Source organism: Amphiura filiformis, chromosome 18 (assembly GCF_039555335.1).
Source record: "Amphiura filiformis chromosome 18, Afil_fr2py, whole genome shotgun sequence".
Taxonomy (NCBI): domain Eukaryota; kingdom Metazoa; phylum Echinodermata; class Ophiuroidea; order Amphilepidida; family Amphiuridae; genus Amphiura; species Amphiura filiformis.
Window position 1 is genome coordinate 18,649,254 of NC_092645.1, and position 23,586 is coordinate 18,672,839.

At 34.0% G+C, this 23,586-nt stretch overlaps 1 protein-coding gene across 1 annotated transcript in view; it reads right to left on the minus strand.

Moving 5' to 3' along the window:
- Window positions 1-2,402: 2,402 nt before the first annotated feature.
- The window catches only part of LOC140139955 (uncharacterized), a 56,768-nt gene continuing 35,584 nt past the window's right edge, over window positions 2,403-23,586 (minus strand). Inside the window, exon 3 of the mRNA XM_072161741.1 lies at window positions 2,403-4,890. Coding sequence (XP_072017842.1) covers window positions 4,879-4,890 — 12 coding nt within the window. The 3' untranslated portion in view covers window positions 2,403-4,878. The remainder of the gene's footprint in view (window positions 4,891-23,586) is intronic.

A 23,586-nucleotide genomic window follows, 5' to 3' on the forward strand; every position in this document is an offset into this window, starting at 1 on the left:
AAATATTTATTATCTATGTACATGTTTTTGTTTACAAATATTCACACATCATGCCTCTTCCTTTTTTAAATATGCGCTACTCTCATTTACAACACTTCAAACCGAAACAAACACTATCATTTATAAGTACAGACTGTAACAATAAAAATTATACAAGTATATGCAATTATTTCGCTTCTCAGAAAAAAATAAATAAAAGAGATAATGGCAAAAATGTTATATGGTGTGGAATTCTCGCTATTCACAATAAGGGCGCCGCCAGCGGTTTGCGATGTAATCGTGATGTATCATGGGAAAAGGTCGACATCCAAGTCCGCGCAATACGAATATTATCATGCTATTACATAGGAACACGTGACAATATTTTTTAGTTGGTCAATATAACGGTATTACACGCAAATCGATAGAGAAAAAATGAATTGTGCACATTTCAAATCACATTATTAAGTATTATTGAGTATCGATTCGCGTGTAACACCTTTATTTTGACAAACTAAAAAATATTGTCACGTGTTCCTATGTAATAGCATGGTAATATTCGTATTCCATGATACATCACGATTACATCGCAAACCGCTGGCGGCGCCCTTATTGTGAATAGCGAGAATTGGTAACCTTATGACCAACAGAAACTTAGTTTCTTTACTAGTTCGGGGTCAAACGATATGCTTAATAAAGTAAATCGTCCAGAAAACGAGTTCGGCCACTTTTGACATTTTCGCACATATCGAGCTTGTATTTGGTAAAATCGACTTTCCTGATTAGGAATTGCATTTTTGCTTTTCGGAAAAAATAAAAGGAGTCATATCGTAAATGTGATATGCAGTAGAATCTGTAATCTTTTGGCTAACAGAAAACTTTACTCTGTGTCCTTCCTAGTTCAGGTTCAAACACTATGCCCGGTGGCTACTTTTGCCAATTTTGCACATCAAGTTTGTACCCCGTAAAAGTAACTCTCATGCTTATCGTCAAAGATTTCAGAACAATAGGGTTCTTATGTTTTTCTCTCACTTAATTGACATTAGTGAATAAATAATATGAGATTTATTTCAAAATCATGCCACATTGTTTAAAATTAAGCATCTTAAGATCACCGACCACAACCTTTGCGGAAAATGTTGCCACACCTGAGCGTTAATTGACCAACATCCTTCCCCGCTCCCCTATTGCAATGTTGATTTGGACAAAATCGTCATCATTTCTACATTACAGTCTCCCAACATGGAAAAATGGGGGTGGGGAAGGGGCGAGTGTAAGTTGAATGTATATTTGCAACTATTATACAAAATAATACGGAACTATCACATATTTGGCTCCGATTGCGTGCTTTTAACACCAGAACGTGCAGGTGTGGCAACGAATTTCCCCCAAGGTTGCAGATGGTTCATGATTCAGCTCAATCCAGTCACTTTTGCTACACAAAGAAACGAAAGTGGCCAAAACTGTTTTAGGATTACTTTACAAAATATGCTATATCTTCGCTTGTCGACCGCTAAATTTACTGAAACAAAACTTGTGCAGTAGCTCCAAAAATTACCTTGACTACCAAGGTAATAAGTAAAAACAACAATAAGTGATGTTTGCCTAATTATTTTTTAACTTGTATAATTTTGTTTGTTACAACCTGTATGTACATACTGTTGCAGAAGTAAATAATATCAGTGAACGACTTGAACAAAAGTTTATATTCAGTTACAAATCATCTCCAATGATGTCACACATCAATGCAGAACAATGTCTGATACCCAAGGTCGTGCCATGCAGTGATTGGCAAGCTATATCTCTCGGGTTGTGTTTCTAGTCTCTAAACAAAGAAAATATTTAAAAACATATTTGAGAGGAGCCCAAAGCAAGCAAAATGTGACGAAATTTGTTGGAAATTAATTGTTGAGTTGAAATGTTCTGTCAAAATAGCTCGGATGGAAATGTTAATATATCTTAACCCCTTTTTCACAAAATAGTACTAACTCAAATTTGTGTTCTAGTGAGTATATTTTGTACTCTTTTACTATTCAAGTGCATGGGCATTTGATGGTGTGTGAGCAATATGGCACGGTCCATGCGCGCTGATGGATGACGTCATTCTCCCAAACCGGTTAACATATATTTTGAAGATGAATAGTAATGTAACTGTACTGTTATTGGGTTTCTAAACACAATATTAACCTTCTTTTACTCATTTAAATTAATGTTCTCATGCATTATTCTTTTATTCATTTAAAATTAATATTGTCATGCATTATCACTTTACAGATTAATGTTACAGAAAAGATGGCAACCAAAAACAGATAAAATCGTTTGTGTGCTGATAGCAATTTACCTAATAACTAGACCGTTAAACTTAATCATTTTTCTCAATTTACCTTTCAGGATTTAGTTGAAGTAAATTCTTTTAAGGATGCGTGTAGGGTCTCTGTAAGTGTGAAAATTTCTACATTGTTTTGTATTGTGTCTTTAAAATTAATAAAGATAAATACATAAAAGTATGAGCAGTTTTTGAGAAAAGCGCCAAAATGCACCATAAAGCAGCCGTTTAATGAAGGCACAGATAGCGTATAGGCTGGGTAGGCTAGGAACAATTTCTCCCCTATAATAGTTTTGCCAGCTACATTTCATGGGTGTACATGTATCTCATGCAAATTCAGGGCTGTCAACGCTCACGCATTGGGCGTTAGTTTCACGCATTTGGTAACTTTCTCACGATCTCAAGCCAAGGTAGTCTAATCTCACGCCTTAGGTAGTAAAAAATGATTCCGTCCCGGCGCGCTCTGTTCGTCAGTGTCTTACGCCAAGCAATTCCAAAAAGTAGACAGCCCTGTGCAAATCACTTGCAATGTATAATTCAATGTCTTTAATGAACTGCATACCGTACTGAAGTTTGATTTACTATTGATAAATTTAAAATACACAAATAAGCAGAAAAATCATCACTTTTATTCGACAAAATACAATTACATTATAGTTACAGGCAGAATATCATATAATAGTTTGTCGAAGATGAGTTTTGATACAATATTTACAAGGACATTCCATGAGTGTGTACATTAAAATGGCGATAAATAACAGTGACCTCTGACATTGGCATGTATAGCCGCGGTCACAGGCATGTCACATTGGCTTGCTTCAAATCTTTCGTTTTGCATAACAATAGCTTTTGAAATTGGTTTTTGCAGCTCCTATTCGCCGTAGAAGTAACAGGGTTATTTGCCATAGCGATAGGTGAAAACATTTTTTAATGTATTGCCCTGCGCCATAAATTGACTTCACTCACCACCTGTCATGTCTGTGTATGTGTGTAATCATTATATTGAACACAATACTGCTCTTTTCGAAGGCACTAATCCTACAGTGCGAGTGAAACGTACATGGACTCTGCATAATGTGAATTTCTATAGAATTACGATCCAAGTATTATGTCCATATTTTGATAATCAATGGTGTGATGCAGAGTTACAACATACGTGTACTGTAGGTCAATACATTCAAAAACTGTTTTCACCTACCTATCACATCACTACTTCTACATCGAATTGCTTGGTTTACAGGCGTGCTAGACAGGGCCCATTGGAACAGCTCAAAAACGAAATAAATATTGCGTCGAGGTTTTGATATATTTTATAACTCCTTTTGTTAGAATCCAAACTTCATTACCAAAAAAGGGTATAAATTATGAAAAGTTTTGTCGAGCCAAAGACTTGAACCAAGTCACTGTAAATTGGACTATAACAGGTACTGGTACTTCAGAAATTTAGTGAAATTTAACCAATAATACAGTCATGAATAAAAGTTTAAAACATTTTTCACCTTTTTGCCATGACATTGCTTAAAAACGTGTTTTACTCAATACTATCTCCCAAAACCAAGTGAAATTATTGAGAAGGACAGTGCTACGGGTTTTGACGATGAGTTCTACAAGAAAGTACCCCGAATGTTTTTAAGCAAAAGGTTACAGTCATTTTTTGTTTACTTTTTCCGAAAAAATGTCATATAAGACCTCAATTTTTGTTAAATTCTGTCATCATAGTAACTACATAGTACTACCTTGTCACCTTAAGGTGGTACTACACCCCTTTGTAAATTTGTGATTATTTTTGCATTATTCTCAAAATATAATAACACACTGGTAACAAAAGTTGTGTACCGTATATTATAGGGGCAAGGAATCCAGTTACTACACTGGAATTTCAGTGTCTCAAGACAAGCGGTACGTTATTTAGGATAAGAAAAGAGGTACCGCTAGAATGTACCTCATTTCTTAAGCTATATAATGAACCACTTGTCTTGAATCACTGAAATTTCAGTGAAGTAACTGGATTCCTTGCCTACGGAGCCTAAATATACATAACTTTTGTTACCAGTGTGTAGTTATTTTTTTGAGAAAAATGCAAAATTAGTCTCAAAATTTATCAAGGGGTGTAGTACCACCTTAACCCCCCCCCCCCCCCGTATTCCTCCTGTACCAGTACTCGTGACACGAAGGTCACTGGCAACATATCGAAGTGACTTCCCAAGGAAAAACAAAGCGTTTCAACAAAGAAGAAATCTTTTATCCATAACTGTATATAATACTTTGTCATCGTATAATAGAAAAATATTGGCAACTAGAAAAAATATTTGTGAAATGTTCATGTCAGCACCAATTGCATGTACGTCAAATTATACATTGGCTACAAACATTTCTCCAATTTTCCCTATAACTCCAGATGATTCCAAAATTTATTGGAAATATTATAATCTATTAAAACAAAAATAATTAAAAATAATTGTTTCGGTTTTGATCAGGCGCAAACAGAGATTGGTACACGCTGAATATCAGCATACGTCATGTGCAACTCCTGCCTTCATGGTCTTCTTCACTTCTGCATTATGATGAGTTGTTCAGCCTCTTCTCTGAAAGAAACAAAGTTTTAAATACGCAAACAATTATAGCAAACCCCGACCTTTTTATTCATATTCTTAGAAAAACATTTTTATCATTTGCGTTGGAGCTTACGCATGTCAAACTATTCATACCTATCACTCTTCTACGACGTGATATTGAATTTAGTTAGACGGCGGAAACGCACAAGGCGTAAATTGCAAATTCCACAAATACAGACATCAAAAGTGGTGGGTTATCGCGCTCTGGACTTAAAAAGTACTCAAAACCAACAGAGATAATTGAATTATATTGTTCATTTTATCAAAGCATTGGGGCGCTGTAAGTTTATGTCTTAATTCTCGATCACCAGGCATTCAATATTGAGATGAAAAAGGTTTTGTTCTTTGAACAAAACAATTAAACATCTGTCATATGTGTCAATATTATGAAATATAGCCCTTTAACCGAAAATATTAGAAACCAATAAAACTCAACCTTTAAGCGGAACGCTTATCGACCGCCATCAATATCCATCAATTATCCGTTATTTTAAATAGCACGCAATTTAACATCAATTTCAATGCATGCATTATAAAAGCTAGCATTATAACACCGCTATGAGCCACTTCTTGAGTATTCAAATCGGCGATTCTTGATATCATTTTGATGTTGTTGTCTTGCTTATCAGCTGCAGGGATAAAAATAGATTTTCAAAATAACTCCGCAAAAATGACGACCGTTTCTTTTTCAAATCTTTATTGTGCAATCTATCCATAGAATGCAATAGCAATTTATCAATATGAAGTCAATATAAACTCATTACTTCTTTCCATTAAATTATCCATTAACTAGTTATAACGCTATATTAAATCAGATTTTCATATTTCTTAAGTGGTTCCTCATTGAGATCATTTATTTTGATTCCTCGTGTCATTTTTTTTTTCAAAGTCTAAAATCCACTACCCTTTCTTTGAAAATGAGCGACCTATTAAAAAAAATCCGACCTAAAATTTACTATTATAGTAATTTAAATGTTTCAATGAAGGTGTGTAATAAAAATAATGTTTTACATTTTTAAGTGGTGCCACTTAGATTCATATATTTTAATATTGTATAATGTTGGTTTTAGATTATATAAAAAGCTGTTTTAAGCAACGTTAAACGAGGAAGAAGCACGTATATCTGTTTTCGTTTTAGCGTGGTGATTTCGTATTAACCTCAAATACTTGTTTTTTTATGAAAATAAATTTAAATTTTTTGTTTATGTTCATCGAACAGGTGGTTTTATTTCGATACCATCACACCTGGCATATGAATTGCCTTATATGGTATGTGAATATCTCCTTATATAGAAGTGATGATATTTTGCATCCTCTTTATTAGGATACGATTCGATAGATATCCACGAAAAAGCTTATTTCCTAAATATTCGGACATTGAATTTGTTACGAGAACAGATGCGCGGCACACAAAGAACACCAAAACAGTAGACAGAGCATCTTGAAACTACCCACTTGCGACTTTACGCCCATTTCGTGGTAGCAGGTCACATATTGGTAATGGACTGTGATCAGTCTGGAGTTAATGCGGCTGTCGTTTCACTTTAAAAGCATTCAGAGGATGTTTCTAAAGGGCATCTAGATATCTATAGTCAAGTTTGTACATAGACGTCTTAAAATTAAAAGATTTCTGTTTTGCTACTATTTCACTAGTGGAAATTTAAAATCGGAATTCTTTTAAAACCCATGAGAATTGGACAAAACTATGAAAATTCATTTCTATAAAACTTTAAACCTTGTGGGACTGCTCGGGCATGCTATACTAATTGAGAAATGAGAAAACTTTCAATTCTCATAGTTTTGTCCAATTCTCATCGCTTTTGAAAGAATCTCTTATAATAAATTTACACTAGTGTTTGAAGCTATCGGTATGGAATAAGTTTTCCCTCAATTTTCGTCTTTTTATTTTTTTTATTATCTGTAATTACAATTACATACATCGGAATATCATATTTTACATTATCCTGGACTGCAAATCGACGGAATGAAGTGAAGTAGTGAAGCAGTGCTTGAGATGCACTTAAGAGTATCAAGGCAGAATCCAAGAATTTTGATCATTTACTCTGTATAGTCATGAATATAATTATGTATTAGCGACCAATTCAGGACGTAGGAAATATCTCGTTTGGCGGGAAATTGTAGTCTACATTTGACCAAAACCTCAAAAATCGTCGATATTCAATCATGTCAGTCAAATTGGCCTTACACCTTTGACTTCAGCCAAAAATCATAGAATCTTTGGATTTTGTGCAGTATTATCACTGGAAATTATAGGAAAAAATATAACATTATATATGAAGTTATAGGAAGATATGCCACTAATTAAAAAATGTACATGCGCTTTCTTTTCCCGTAGATGAGCGCAAAGGATTATTGGGTAATTCACTAAGATCCACAACATGCTCATCTATCAGGGCACAGTTCTTTAATCCCAATACATTTGTACATTCATTGAATGACCTTTGAAACTTTGGGTACAAAAACTCATACTCTGCAACTTCAGGTCAAATTTTGCTCTATGATTGTTTAATTGAGGTTATTGGACTATGCCATTGGGATGAGGCCATTGTGGTCCATAGTGATTGTAATGAGCCGTGTGGCGGTTCATGTGAGCATTTTACCGCGAAAAATCCTGACCGGGCTAGGTTAAGTATCTTTGTTGAGCTGAATTAGCAGTTCTGTCGCTTGCGGCAAGTGGCTATTTGTTAGCCTATGAACGTGAACATACATTATCACGAATAAACGAAGATTTTTATCGGTCAGTAAATCAATAGCTAATCAACGATAAATAAAGCAATGAATTCCGCCTGTTACGCGAACGACACACTGTATTATGAAAAATAATGACACGTCTTTGCCAAATAACCACAAATTATTAATCATTTTGGGCTATTTATTTTCAAAGTCGGGTCATTATTTTTCATATACAGTGTGTCGTTGGCGAACAGGCGAAATACATTTGGCTACCCACCCGAAGCTGTTCCTTTTCAAAATCATTTTACTTTTTTCTAAAATAATCATATTTGTCTAAAATATGAGCGAAGCTTATGATTTCGAATTAATCTGAATTATAATGTAGTCTTAAGGGAACTGGAATGAGCGTTTTGAGCGTTTCGACAGCATTTTTTGTGGGACATAAGAGCACATCAGACCTATCGAATTGCATTCTGAATACGAAGAATGTCTTTCTGATATCAAATAATTTTCATTTTATGAAATTCACGATATAATACAAATTTTAGGACAAATTATTAAAATTTGATATTTTTCACATTTTGGCGATATAACAGTCCTCGAAGTTAATTTGTAAAATTTAATGATTAGTCTTAAAGTGTATGTAGCTGTCCAGGAGCAAGATCCCACAGGGGGCCTAAATAAGGACTTGGTTCACCCTCCACTACATACAAGGTTTGACACCATGGGTAGTTAGTATGGACCCTCTAGATCACTGCTAGGTAGGTAGTGGACTCAAATTGTGGTATCACTTTTTTTTTACAGGTCATTTTATGTATGGACGTATAATCGCATAAAATCACCAAAAATAGGACAAAATTAAGGGGTAGGGGAGATATAAATTCCCATAACTCAATTTTTACTCGTGATTTTGATTTCATTTTGGTATCAATATGTAGCTAAATGATTTTCCTAACTTTCTAGTATTATTTTTAAACAAAAACAGGTTTCATTTGAGCATATTTGGAAGTATATAGTCCATAAATGAGTGGTAATCTGATTTTTAAACCATATGTGTAAAGTTTGACATTGGCCTCAAATCTCACAACTATACCACTTTATATTTTCAAAATTGATTCAGTTTCCATTTTTAATTTTTTAATTTAAATTTTAATGTTTAATTTTGTTTTTAATGTTAAGCATATCAAGGGAAACATTATTGTAACAGTTCCAATCATTATAATATGTATGAGTTCGTTGGGGTGTCTGTGGGACGAGGTGTGTGTGTGTGGGGGGGGGGGGGTCTGGGTGTACATAGGGTGTGTGTGGGGGTGAGGGGATGAATGTGTGTGTACATGTCAAAATATGTCACTTCACTGCACCAACTTCCATTTACAAAATCCGTTAAGTTTCCATTGATGTGAATATTTATGTGTAGGACGTGAGTAACCACTGGGAAAAAGACAAAAATGTTTAAAAAACCAAAAACCCAACAAAACTGATGTTGATTTCCCTCGTATATCAGCATAACATAGAAAAATATTAAGGGGTAGGGGAAATAAATCATCAGAACTCAATATTTTACTCATGATATTGACTTCATCTTGGTATTAATTCTATTCAATTCAATTTAATATGTATATCTAATTGATTGTTCTAACTTTTTTGTATTATTTTAAAGCAAAGCGACCATTAGTTGTCAGGTAGATACACAGAAACTGTGAGAAAAGGGTACGTTTTCTATGTCTAACAGCGTAAATAGGACAATATTAAGGGGTAGGGGAAATATAAACTGCCATAACTCAACTTTTACTCATGAAAATGAATTCATCTTGGTATCAAAATGTATCTAAGTGATTGTTCTAACTTTCTAGTATCATTTTAAAGCAAAGCAACCATTAGTTGTCAGACAGATATACAGAAACTGTGAGGAAAAGGTAACTTTTCTATGTCTAACAGCGTGAAGATGACAATATTACAGGGTAGGGGAAATGTAAACTGTCATAACTCAACTTTTACTCATGAAAATGAATTCATCTTGGTATCAAAATATATCCAAGTTATTGGTCTAGCTTTCTAGTATTATCTTAAAGCAAAGCGACCATTATTTGTCAGGCAGATATACAGAAACTGAGGAAAAGGTAAATTTTCTATGTCTAACAGCGTAAAATGCCAATATTAAGGGGTAGGGGAAATTTATAACTGCCATAACTCAACTTTTACTCATGAAAATGAATTCATCTTGGTATCAAAATGTATCTAAGTGATTGTTCTAACTTTCTAGTATTATTTCAAAGCAAAGCGACCATTATTTGTCAGGTAGATACACAGTATTTGTGAGGAAAAGGTAACTATTCTATGTCTAACAGCATAAATAAATATGACAATATTAAGGGGTAGGGGAAATATAAACTGCCACAACTCAACTTTTACTCATAAAAATGAATTCATCTTGGTATCAAAATGTATTTAAGTGATTGTTCTAACTTTCTAGTATTATTTCAAAGCAAAGCGATCATTAGTTGTCAGATAGATACACAGTAACTGTGAGGAAAGGGTAAATATTCTATGTCTAACAGCGTAAATATGACAATATTATGTTGTAGGGGAAATGTAAACTGCCATAACTCAACTTTTACTCATGAAAATGAATTCATCTTGGTATCAAAATATATCCAAGTGATTGGTCTAGCTTTCTAGTATTATTTTAAAGTAAAGCGACCATTATTTGTCAGGCAGTATATACAGAAACTGTGAGGAAAAGGTCATTTTTCTATGTCTAACAGCGTAAAATGACAATATTAAGGGGTAGGGAAGAAGATAACTGCCATAACTCAACTTTTACTCATGAAAATGAATTCATCTTGGTATCAAAATGAATCTGATTGGCTGTTCTAACTTTCTATAAACAAAGCGATCATTAGTTGTCAGGTAGATACACAGAAACTGTCAGAAGAAGTCATTTTCTATATCTAGCAGCGTAATAGACCGTTCACAAACACTTGTAAGGGGAGGGCCTGATGCAAAAAAATTTCATCGCAAAATATTCTTTCGAGCCCCCTCCCCCTTTACAGACCTCAAAAATTGTAGGGCCCCTTTTGACATGAAAATTATGGGTCAACCCCATAGAAAATCATATAAACTCAATTTTTCCAGGAACATTTTGATCATTTTTTTCAGGCCCCCCTTAAGAGGTTCAAAAATTTGCAGACCCCCCTCCCTTTTTGCATCAGGCCCCCTTACAAGTGTTTGTGAACGGTCCCTAAATATGACAATATCAAGGTAGGGGAAATATAAACTCCCATAACTCAACAACTTTTACTCTTGATAATGAATACATCGAACGTTCTGGTATCATTAGTTGTTATGTAGATACAAAGGAAATGTGAGAAAAAACTTCCATGTGTAACAGTGTCAAATATGATAATATTAAGGGTAGGGGAAATATTACCATAACTCAACTTTGGCTGCATTAACTGTGAAGGGGAACACAGGAATACAAATCGTTGCACCAAAATTTGAATGTAGTATACGATTGAGGTTTCTTACGTTAATTGGTGCAATTGGACCATTTTAAAAATTTGACCTTTATTTATGATATTGATATATTCGACGTTATAACCCCTGAACTAAGCTTCGTAGAACTATGACAATTGTCTTTTTTTAATTCTTAGCGATGAGAGGAACAATTTGAGATTACAACATTACAACATGATAGGATAATTTTTTAGTATTGGCCCCATTATGACCTTCAACCCCTCGTGGGAAACTTAATTGCTTTTAAAATAATGCCAGAAAATGAGAACAATCAAATAGCTACATATTGATGCCAAAATGGAATTCATTTTCGTCAGTGAAACTTGTGTTTTGGTGTTTTGTATGTCCCCTTACCCTTTAATATTGTCATATTTTACGCTGTTAGACATTGAATATTAACATTTTCATACATTTTATGTCTATCTACCTGACAACTAATGAATTTTAAGTTGCTTTTAAAATAATACTAGAAAGTTAGAACTATCAAATAGCTACATATTGATGCCAAAATGGAATTCATTTTCGTCAGTGAAACCTGTGTTTTGGTGATTTGTATGTCCCTTACCCCTTAATATTGTCATATTTTACGCTGTTAGACATTGAATATTAACATTTTCATACATTTTATGTCTATCTACCGGACAACTAATGGCTTAATTGCTTTTAAAATAATACTAGAAAGTTAGAACTATCAAATAGCTACATATTGATACCAAAATGAATTCATTTTCATCAGTAAAACTTGAGTTTGGGTGATTTGTATGTCCCCTTACCCCTTAATATTGTCATATTTTACGCTGTTAGACATTGAATATTAACATTTTCATACATTTTATGTCTATCTACCGGACAACTAATGGCTTAATTGCTTTTAAAATAATACTAGAAGGTTAGAACTATCAAATAGCTACATATTGATACCAAAATGAATTCATTTTAATCAGTAAAACTTGAGTTTGGGTGATTTGTATGTCCCCTTACCCTTAATATTGTCATATTTTACGCTGTTAGACATTGAATATTAACATTTTCATACATTTTATGTCTATCTACCGGACAACCAATGGCTTAATTGCTTTTAAAATAATACTAGAAGGTTAGAACTATCAAATAGCTACATATTGATACCAAAATGAATTCATTTTCATCAGTAAAACTTGAGTTTGGGTGATTTGTATGTCCCCTTACCCCTTAATATTGTCATATTTTACGCTGTTAGACATTGAATATTAACATTTTCATACATTTTATGTCTATCTACCGGACAACTAATGGCTTAATTGCTTTTAAAATAATACTAGAAGGTTAGAACTATCAAATAGCTACATATTGATACCAAAATGAATTCATTTTCATCAGTAAAACTTGAGTTTGGGTGATTTGTATGTCCCTTACCCTTAATATTGTCATATTTTACGCTGTTAGACATTGAATATTAACATTTTCATACATTTTATGTCTATCTACCGGACAACCAATGGCTTAATTGCTTTTAAAATAATACTAGAAGGTTAGAACTATCAAATAGCTACATATTGATACCAAAATGAATTCATTTTCATCAGTAAAACTTGAGTTTTGGTGATTTGTATGTCCCTTACCCCTTAATATTGTCATATTTTACGCTGTTAGACATTGAATATTAACATTTTCATACATTTTATGTCTATCTACCGGACAACCAATGGCTTAATTGCTTTTAAAATAATACTAGAAGGTTAGAACTATCAAATAGCTACATATTGATACCAAAATGAATTCATTTTCATCAGTAAAACTTGAGTTTGGGTGATTTGTATGTCCCTTACCCCTTAATATTGTCATATTTTACGCTGTTAGACATTGAATATTAACATGTTCGTACATTTTATGTCTATCTACCTCACAACTAATGGTTTAATTGCTTTTAAATAATACTAGAAAGTTAGAACTAACAATTAACTACATATTGTTACCAAAATGAATTCATTTTCATCAGTAAAACTTGAGTTTTGGTGATTTGAATGTCCCCTACACCTTAATATTGTCATATTTTACGGTACTACACATGAAAAATTGACATTTTTTAACATTTTATGTCTTTCCAGCTAACAATTAATGGTTATTTTGCTTTAAAAGATTACAACAACCAAATAGCTATATATTAATGCCAAAATGAATGAATTATAATGAATAAATGTCGAGTTACGTTGGTTTGTACGTCCCTAACCTTTAATATTGTCAAATTTTACGCTGTTACACATTGGAAAATTAACATTTTTATCATATTTTATGTCTATCTTATGGTTTTTCTGTTAAAAATAATACTGGAAAGTTAGAACAATCAATTAGCTACATGTTGATACCAAAATGAATTCATTATTATGAGTGAAGGTTGAGTTATGGTGGTTTTTATTTCCCCTACCCCTTAATAATGCCATATTTGACATGGTTATACATAGAAAAGTAACCTTTTCTCACATTTTATGGCTATCTACCTGACAATTAATGTTTGCTTTGCTTTAAAATAATACTAACACGTTTGAACAATCAATTAGCTACATATTAATTCCAAAATGAATTCATTATCATGAGTTGAAGTTGAGTTATGATGGTTTATATTTCCCCTACCCTTAATATTGTTACACACGCTGCTACATGTGGAAAAGTAACTATTTTTTTACATTTTCAGTCTATTTTCCTGACAAACAGCGGTTGATCTCACCCCACACATATAAATATTCAAAATATTACATGAATGGCAACTTAACAAACAAATGTTGTTAATAGAACTTATATAGTTCAGCCGAGTGACATATTAAAACATGTAAAACACCCCAACCCTGAACCCTATACACACCCCTGCACCCACCCCACATACCCATACACACCTACCCCAAACCCACACAACACAAACCAACATGCAAGCAAACATGCACATACATAAATATTTGAACCAGAACATAAAAGTTTGCCTAGATATGCTTGATATTAAAAAAAAAAAAAAAAAAAGGAAACTTAATTAATTTTGAAAATAGAAATTGGCACAATAGTAAAATTTGAAGCCAATGTCACAAAAACACCCACCCTGCGCATTGTTGTGAAAAATCTGAGTTTTCAATAGTGTATGGACTGGCCACTTCCAATCATGATGAAATGAAACCTAGGTTTGCTTTCAAATAATACTAGGCAGTTAGAACAATCAATTAGCTACATATTCATACCAAAATAAATTCATTATTATGAGTAAAAGTTGAGTTATGAGAATTTATATCTCCCTACCCCTTAATTTTGTCCTATTTTTGGTGATTTTATGCGATTATACGTCCACACATAAAATGACCTGTAAAAAAAAAGTGATACCACAATTTGAGTCCACTACCTACCTAGCAGTGATCTAGAGGGTCCATACTAACTACCTATGGTGTCAAACCTTGTATGTAGTGGAGGGTGAACGAAGTCATTTTTTTGAGGTTGCTGCTCCTGTACTAGGAGGAAAAGCCGACGATCAATTGAAAATTTTGACCTTTCATATTGAAGATATGGATTTTTTCCCAAAAAGACCTAATTTTTTTTGGTGTTTTGGGAAAAAAATCCATCTTCAATACGAAAGGTCAAAATTGTCAATTGATCGTCGGTTTTTCATCCCACCTGCATACACGTTAGGTAGAAATCATCAGATTTATAAAGTTTACTTTGAGTAGTGTTAAATATCAAAAATATCAATTTTTAATGATTTGCCATAAAATGTGTATTACATTGGGAATTTCAAAAAAATCAAAATTATTTGATATCAGAAGGCCATTCTTCGTATTCAGAATGCAATTCGATATGTCTGATGTGCTCTAATGTCCCACAATAAATACTGTCCAAACGTTCATACCCCTTCCCTTAAGACATATGGGTAATATTGAATGGCGAACTGAAGGGTACTATAGAAAGCCGAATCGTGTACACGGCGAAAAAAATCGACACAAATATCAAATCGCACGAATAAACGATCAAGATAATGACATGAGCGATGCGCAACTAGAGTAGGCAACATGGAAAAAATTGAAACTAACATATCTCACCAGGCTCATATTAAAAATACTAATAATTATATGACATCTGCATAATTGCGCTCTTAGTCAGGGCCAATATAAAGTATTCCTTCGATTTTTTTTTGGCTAACCAAAAGAAAGCGTGGAAAAAGGAAGAGGATTTTAAAAAAAGGCATGAAATGACTTCGTAAAAAAGTTGAACTGATTATTGAATTACTCGTCTTGTAGCGAGCAATCGTTCCCATTGTGTTTATTTGTTCTTGTGCAGGATGAGTAAGTAACCCCGTAACCTACTTACTCCGAAAAAGTCAAAATTTTACAAAAGAATATCAAATTTCGAGGCGCATTGTGAAATTCGTTTGAATCTGTTGATTAAATCTCAAGGATCTTCAAAACTTGAGTGATTCAGCAGCGCTAAAGAGCTGAAGTGGTATTTTAATGTTGTAGAAACGGATTTTTACTCGTAGCAAACTCAGCGTGTAAGTGAATTTCAGCTTTAATGGCGTGAACCAGTTCGGATTCAAAAGCCTCCTTACAGATGACCACCGCACTAAACTAGACATAACATAATGTTACATCAACCAACACTTGATAAAGCGCCTTATCTGGGGATTCAAAGCAACAAAACCACTTAAACCACTTCAGTGTTACACATAAGCTCAAACTCATCACTTTATGGTATCTAAACCACGTTTATATTAACAGAGTGAATTGGATAAATGCTTCTTTGTGGATAATAATATCAGAGTACGTACAAAGATCACCATATGATAGAATATGTGTCTACTTTATTCGCTGACACTTTCATTTGCCATGCCACTAATGTGTTGTGTGTGACTATATTATACATACAGTGAATTAATTTGTACATCAATCTAACAACGGGAGTGCACAGACACTTTAGATAAAACTTCCAAATGACACGTGGGGTTTTACAGGGTGTCCCAAAATTCGTTCAACTTATATGCTTCTGGACATAACTTCCATAAATAATAACGGATTTTACAAATGTTTTCACTGTTATATAGAATAAATAGTTTTAATTAATTTAATACCAAACATTTTAATACTTTTGAAATTCATAACACACCATCAATGCTTGATGTACCCTTTTCACACAATAACCCAACGCAAAATAATTTGTTGGTTTTGCATACTAGCGTGTTTCAGGGTAATAACTCTCTTTTATTTCAATGTATTTTGATTTTGAATAAAATTATTCAAAGAGCAACTGATTTTTTTCTTTGTTATGTTGAAATAGTCATTGTCTTTTATATTGAGGAGGAAATTCGGTGAAAATCGTTTTTGCGTACAATTCTTATGCGAAAATCAATTTTGCCTATACTTTTGTACATAACAAGAATTTCCAAAATTTGCATTCATTGGCGGACTCACATCATGACGTCATAGTGATATTATTTGGGGAATGTTTGTACTTATTTTAGTATCACTAGACCCATACCTATACATTGGTATTAAATATAACGGCGCCGGTTCCCTATTCAGAGCTCGTCACCGAACACGTATTCCTGCAGTTGTTCGACATTCTGTTTGCTCCACACGGTCACTTATTGAGCCAATCAACAACAAAGACAGTTTTACGTATGACTTCAATAGGGTTTTTGTTAGGTTAGGGTGAGGGAAGTAGGGTTAGAGCTAAATTTAGTGGCAAGGTTAACCGTAGCGAACAAACGGACGCCAATACTAAAAAACGTACGTCCTATCAACTATCTTAATGGTAAAGATACAAAAGTCTCGAGAGAATCTAATATATTGTTATATAGGCTACATTAAATTCTTAAAAGTAAACATGAAGTGGTTCTAAGTTCTGAAAGGTATTATGAACCCAAAATCTGTGAACTGCAAAATCCAACTATTCAAAACGATTTCTAAAAATGAAACCAGCTAAATACGATAGAAACAAGTGAAACAGATACGTGACTCAATTTCTTTTGATACAAATATATCCGGATAATTCATTTTAATCATAAATACCCGAAGCTCCTCCTTAAGCTATTTGTATAAGACAATAGGCAGTGCGGTAAAGCTACAGACAAACGAGCCAGTTAACATTCAGCTAAAGATCTATATTAGAATTTCGAAGTAGATAACCCGTAAGAACGTGTGGCATAGCATTGATCTGAAAAGATCAAAAGTACAGCATGTTTTGAAATCAATTACTGCAAGAATCGTTTTAAAAGCCCCTATACTTACACGCATTCCCGGAATAACACAATGAATTGTAATCAATCAAAAAATATTTTTATACTGACATTTCTAGTTCTGCAAGACACGTGGAAAAGGCTCTTTCAGTAAGATGACTTTAACGTTAAAAACCCGAATAACAAGCGGTAATTACTCCACAATACGGTTGCATATTTAGTTCTTCATGTTTAAATTATGATCAAGCACATCGACTAACCTGTTAAATTAACTGATCCACAGTATTTTGGGTGATTTGAATTTTACCCCAATGGCAGTTATATAGATTTCCATTGTAATATTGATTATGGTATATTCAAAAATAACGTTAAGTTACATACAATTGTACTATACATTTAAACACTAGTATACTATGCGATCAAGTATACTTGGGATAAAACTGTAGTTATTAGTAAACTTGAACGTGTTCAAATACTTTTGAATGAGTTTAATCCCATAATATGGTTGTACATTGTAACAAGATCGAAATTGAAAGATTTGCTAAGTAAAAGTTGGTAATCGTTCGTATCTCTCGAATATTGACGCTGACATTAAGAGTACCGTATTTCCAGCCAATCCAAACCCAGAGACAATCGGAAACAATATGGTAGTAATTATAATTTGCCATGAGGAATAGAACCACTCATTTCGATGGTCGTCGGGAATTAAGTATACCAACAATGTCTCGTTAGCCTTACATTCAGATGGTATCGCTATAGAGGTATTGTCGGTCATTTTAAAATACATTTCAAATAACCCTGCCCAATGACATGTTAGAGTATGGTGTAAGTAAGATCTGAATATTCGAACAGCTGAAAATAAAAATAAAATATTGCGAGGTATTTAATATTGGAATCCTTTAAACTAACAGTGAAATGGTCAAGAAAGTGCAATGTGGATCTGCAGATACATAATTATTAACTTTTAAGTTGTATACTATGTTTAAAAAAAAACCATGTCAATAAGCAAGAATGTTACTAAGACCAAGGTCGTCCAATGCACCATTGACATGTCCGTGTCTTTCGCCATTTTTGCATCTTTAATTTTGTCATCGGTTGAAAGGCTCTCTTAAATGTAATTAAACGAATAAAATCCTTGTTGGATCTTGAAGCCTGTAAAAGCTATAATTTCACTTTCATTTACATTATCAGATTTTAGAGTCGCGTATCTTGCCTTCCAGACGAAACAGGTACCAGTGTTTGTTCTTTGTCTCTCAAAAACGCTTTACGGCAAAACGTTTGCAAAAACGCTTGACGGTACCTGGAATTTACTGCTGTGTATATGATTGGGTTCACTGATGCATTTACACCTTCTAACAAACGCGCTGTCCATTCCAGAGTGCGTGCCTGTTCTGATGTGAGGAATCCACCACCACTGTAGTTGTACATTTTGTTCATGTGAAATGGTACTTGACACAAAAAGTACACCAAACCGTTAATTATAACCATTCTTGCAACCTGGTTTTTAAGTGATCTTGCTTTTAATTGCAGCGCGTTGTCTACACTTAATGTTTCTCTTTTCTCAATTTATTGATGATCATAACATAAAACACAGTGCTTGCTCCAAAAGTTAATACGAAATAAATATTTTCAATCACAGCGTGTAATTCAGTAAACCCTGGTCCCACGCTATTACAATATGACAATACATCATAGTTTCCATTAATATCCCACATGACACAAACTTTGGTAACTTTCCACCATGTAGGTGACACGACGCACGTTGTGGTTACAGCAATAACCCAATTAAAGGTAACGTACCTGAGAGCGCGGTTCTTGCTATTAATTATGCGATGCTTTATTGGGAAGCAAATGGCCAGAAATCGTTGCTGACGAGCGCGACAAAACCGAAAGATGCGAAGAAGAATATGTGAAGTACCGCTTTATCTAGAACACACAATATGTTACTTTCTATATTTTCGATAATGAGAAGTCCATTGGACGCATAATACTGCCGAAGAGTTCGCAGCAATGTTAACAAAAGAAACATCAGATCGGAAACAGCAAGATTTGCTAAGTAAAAGTTGGTAATCGTTCGCATCTCTCGAATATTGATAATGACAATTAGGAGTACCATATTACCAGTCAGGCCAAACCCAGAGACAATCGGAAACAATATGGTAGTAACTATAATTTGCCATGAGGAATAGAACCATTCATTTTGATGATCGTCGGGAATTAAGTATACCAACAATGTCTCGTTAGCCTTACATTCAGATGGTATCTCTATAGAAGTATTTTCGGTCATTTTAAAGTGTATTTCAATCAACCATGCCCAATGACATGTTAGAATATTGTGGTGTATGCGAAGTCTGAATATTCAAACAAGAACAACTGAAAGAAAAAAATTAATATTGCGAAGTATTTAATACTGGAATCCTTTAAACTCCACAGTAAAATGTCGGAGAAAGTGCAATGTGGATCTGCAGATACATAACTATAGTATACAACTTAAAAACATGTCAATAAGCAGCTAGAATTTCGGTCCTTATGATATAACTAAAAGCTTTTAATACACGTATAGCTACAGCGGATACCACCGTTGTGCCCATATGAACATGTATATGACGCACATTGCGAAGTGTAGAAGTTTGACCGTGTATCTAAGGTATCTTCATATTTCGGTGTCAATTCGCCTAAAAATAAGTTAACATCACTCCAATGCACTTTGATCTGATGACGTAATAATTAATATTCATGCAGCGTCAAGAGATGAACCGAGATAGTTAATTACCATGTGATGATCACTCCCGGTGATCACTCTAAGTTTGAGCCAATTTTGCCTTTTCAAAAGCTATTTTATGATTTGAAATCTACTGTTGATCAAGCTTTGAACAATCAGAATACTACTGACCACCCTCTATTGTTATGCATAGTCGTGCTGGAAGTCAATCGATACATGACACACACTACTGACACTCAGCAGTCATGGTAGTGCTTGGATAAACCTTTAAAAATTCTTGGTATTTAAATTAGCCATTAAATGGTGTCTTTTTAATAGTGTAATTTTTTTCCCAATGCGTTTCAAACTAATAAAGTTCGATAAAGAAAGAAAGCTCTTCCCCAGCTCTATAAGGCACACCGGGTCTATATATTATAGTTTGTCAGAACTTCTATCGACTGCCAATAAGTTAAACTCCCTCCCCCCATATTTTATGTGGAATACAACCAGCAGAAATTATCAAAATTTCTATTGTGGCATACAGAATGCATCAATGGGTAAATTTATATTCATATTTTGAAATATTGGCAGTCGGGCGGTAAACAAATGGTGCAATCAAAGCTTACAAAACTATGAAAATTGGGAAAACCGTTCTTTATCGAACTATATAAGTTTGAAACGCGCTAAAAGTTAACCCCACCCTACCCCACCCAAAAAAAAAAGAAGCATTATGGTTTTCTCCTGAAAAAATTGATTTTAAAGTGAAAAGGTGTAGCGGACACTCATTTCAACACCGAATAAGATCGGTTCCAGTGCCCTAATTAAATGACTAACTGAGCCTTGTATATCAATAGTCAAACGAATGACTGATGTGAAGTGGCTACACGATTTTTATTTACTGGTTTTGAACAATATTATCATTATTATTTTTTAATAGTTATCAATCCTGTGCTTGGAGTGGTTTTTTGTTTTGTTTGTGACAGATATGATTGATCCCTGACCAATAACGTGAGATAAATGCAAAGTGACAGATTGAGCCCTGACCAATAACGGCAGGTTTCCATTCAAATCCAGATACAATGAGAGACACACTGTAGTGTTATCAAAGGATTGGGCTCGTTGTATATGATTGTATAATTATAAGTATCAAGGAATATGTTGAAATCTATACTACTTGAGAAAAAATAGTTCATGAAATTTGATATTAAATTGGAAACCAGGTACCTATTGTTCGACATTCTTTTACGAAGGGTATAAATGATATGAGCTCATAATACGCAATTTCACTTCTAGTAGCTGGATTTCTGCATAATCCACCATAGGTTTAACCACAAGTTTATGTACAGAAACTGTAAGGAGCATTTGAAAAGATAGCGTGTCCAAAAAAGGACATGCAGAATCATTTTGGGTGCTAATTATATTTCGTATGATAATGCAGTTAGTGTATGTAAGCTAGACTCTCTCTCTGCCAGGAGGGAACAACACTCGCGCAATCGCTTGCTAAATCAGAGTGTACCAACATGTTGCTCCCTCCTAGTAGAAGTGAAGTCCATGGAAGACAGCTGAGAAATGCAGCCCATATTTCCAAATTGCGTGCGCGCACAAGCAGATTTGCCGAAAGCCCCATTTCCTACTACATGAATCTGCTGAATAAGCAGTAGTAGCTTGTGTGCTGGTGGCTTCTCATTGTGCCCTTTTGCATCTCTCTGCTGTCATCCATGCCAAGTTGCCTTTTTTCTTTTTTTGCTTTATTATGTGTAATTGGTTTCTTTCATAATATTTGTTGTGTTTCTTGTATAATGCAATTCGGCCGTTTGGCCGCGATGTTGTGCAGGTTAATAAAATCATATCATATCAAAATCAGATAACTTCGTGTGGGAGAATCGAAATGTTGCTATTGGCTCTACCACATTCAATTAGTATTAGCACATAATTAAGGATACTTTGTTTAAAAACAATATCATCATTCCACGCGGAACAAAAATAAGGATATGGAAAGATGGAAACCAAGGTGCATTATGGCCTGACAGACACCCAGTGTGCCAAGGCCTTTGGCCCAGTTACTTCTAAAAGTGACATTTAATATATTTGTACATTGTGTTTAGTTTTGAGGCTGTGAAAGAGTCTCAAGAATAAGAACTTCCACTGGCAGCGATTAAAAGTATGGCAAAATTCGTCGGCTGTATTCCATAGTGGCGTATAGTGATTTTTGGTCATTTGTTTGAAAATTGGCACATATGTTTTAAGTCTCATCAGTCATAATTAGCTAATTAATTAGTAAGTAATTAATTAAATGTGGCGTATAGTTACAAAGTGGCATTTTTTGCATTCCATAGTGGCGTATCGACCATACGCCACTTTGTATACACATTTTATGATTAAGAAATATCGGCAAAAATGAAAAACTTTGTATGTCATAGTGGCGTACACCTCGCTGCATGTCATAGTGACGTATCGTGACCTATACGCCACTATGGAATGAAGCCGACGAAAAGTAACGCCATAGGGATTACACGGCGATCGAGGTGGCGTAAGGTTAACATTAGGTTAGGGTATTGCGTGTTGCGTGTTTTCCATAGTGACGTATAGTTTTATACTAATTGTTGTCAGTTTGCCAACAACATTATGTATTTAAAAAAAAAAAAAAATATATAGAAATAAAATTTATTTTGTTAACAACCGAAATTTCACATCATTTACAAAATATGATGAATGTCTGATTTATACAACTCGATTTTAAAATTGGTATTTCTTCAAACCCGATTTTCTCGAAAAGTTGTTTATTCACGATGCCTCACTATACGCCACTATGGAATACAGCCGACGAATTAATACGTTTACAGTATCGCATTACTACCAAATATCTACACAAGGTGGGTGCAACATTATTCTTACCCCAGGATCCTATATGTGACCGTACAGCACGAATGAGCCGTAAATGTCCTCAATTGTATTCTGAGTTACAGTGTAAAATGGGCATGAAGGTCATATTCATAGGTATTTCAATTTGGTGCTACGTGTATCTCATTAAATGAGGTACACGTAGCACCCAATTGAGGTACCTATGAATACGACCTTCATGCCCATTTTACACTGTAACTCAGAATACAATTGAGGACATTTACGGCTCATTCGTGCTGTACGGTCACATATATCACTTGTTTATTTTTGGGTAAAATATGAATATTTTGAAGGAAAAAAAGAAATATAAATTTATGTATTCACCCACTGATCTACTAATTTTGCACCATGTCGACAGCTTAATGTTATACGAGAATATTATTGTAAATAAATGAAATTCTCAATATTTTATGGTGTAAGTAAGTGCGTTTATTTTATAAACAAACTTGTTATCGAGAAGATCCGAGATCCGAGAGCTACTTAATTATTCATGGACATCATTAAATTGGTAACAACGAAATAATTGTTCGCTGGCGTTTTGACTGATAATCATGATAATAGTTATTTCTTTGACAATCTGATAAGTACAATCATTCATCACAATATGGACTTTTTCAGTGACATTTTGAAGTCTTTCTAATCTTTATCATTCTCAATTGTTGGGAAACAG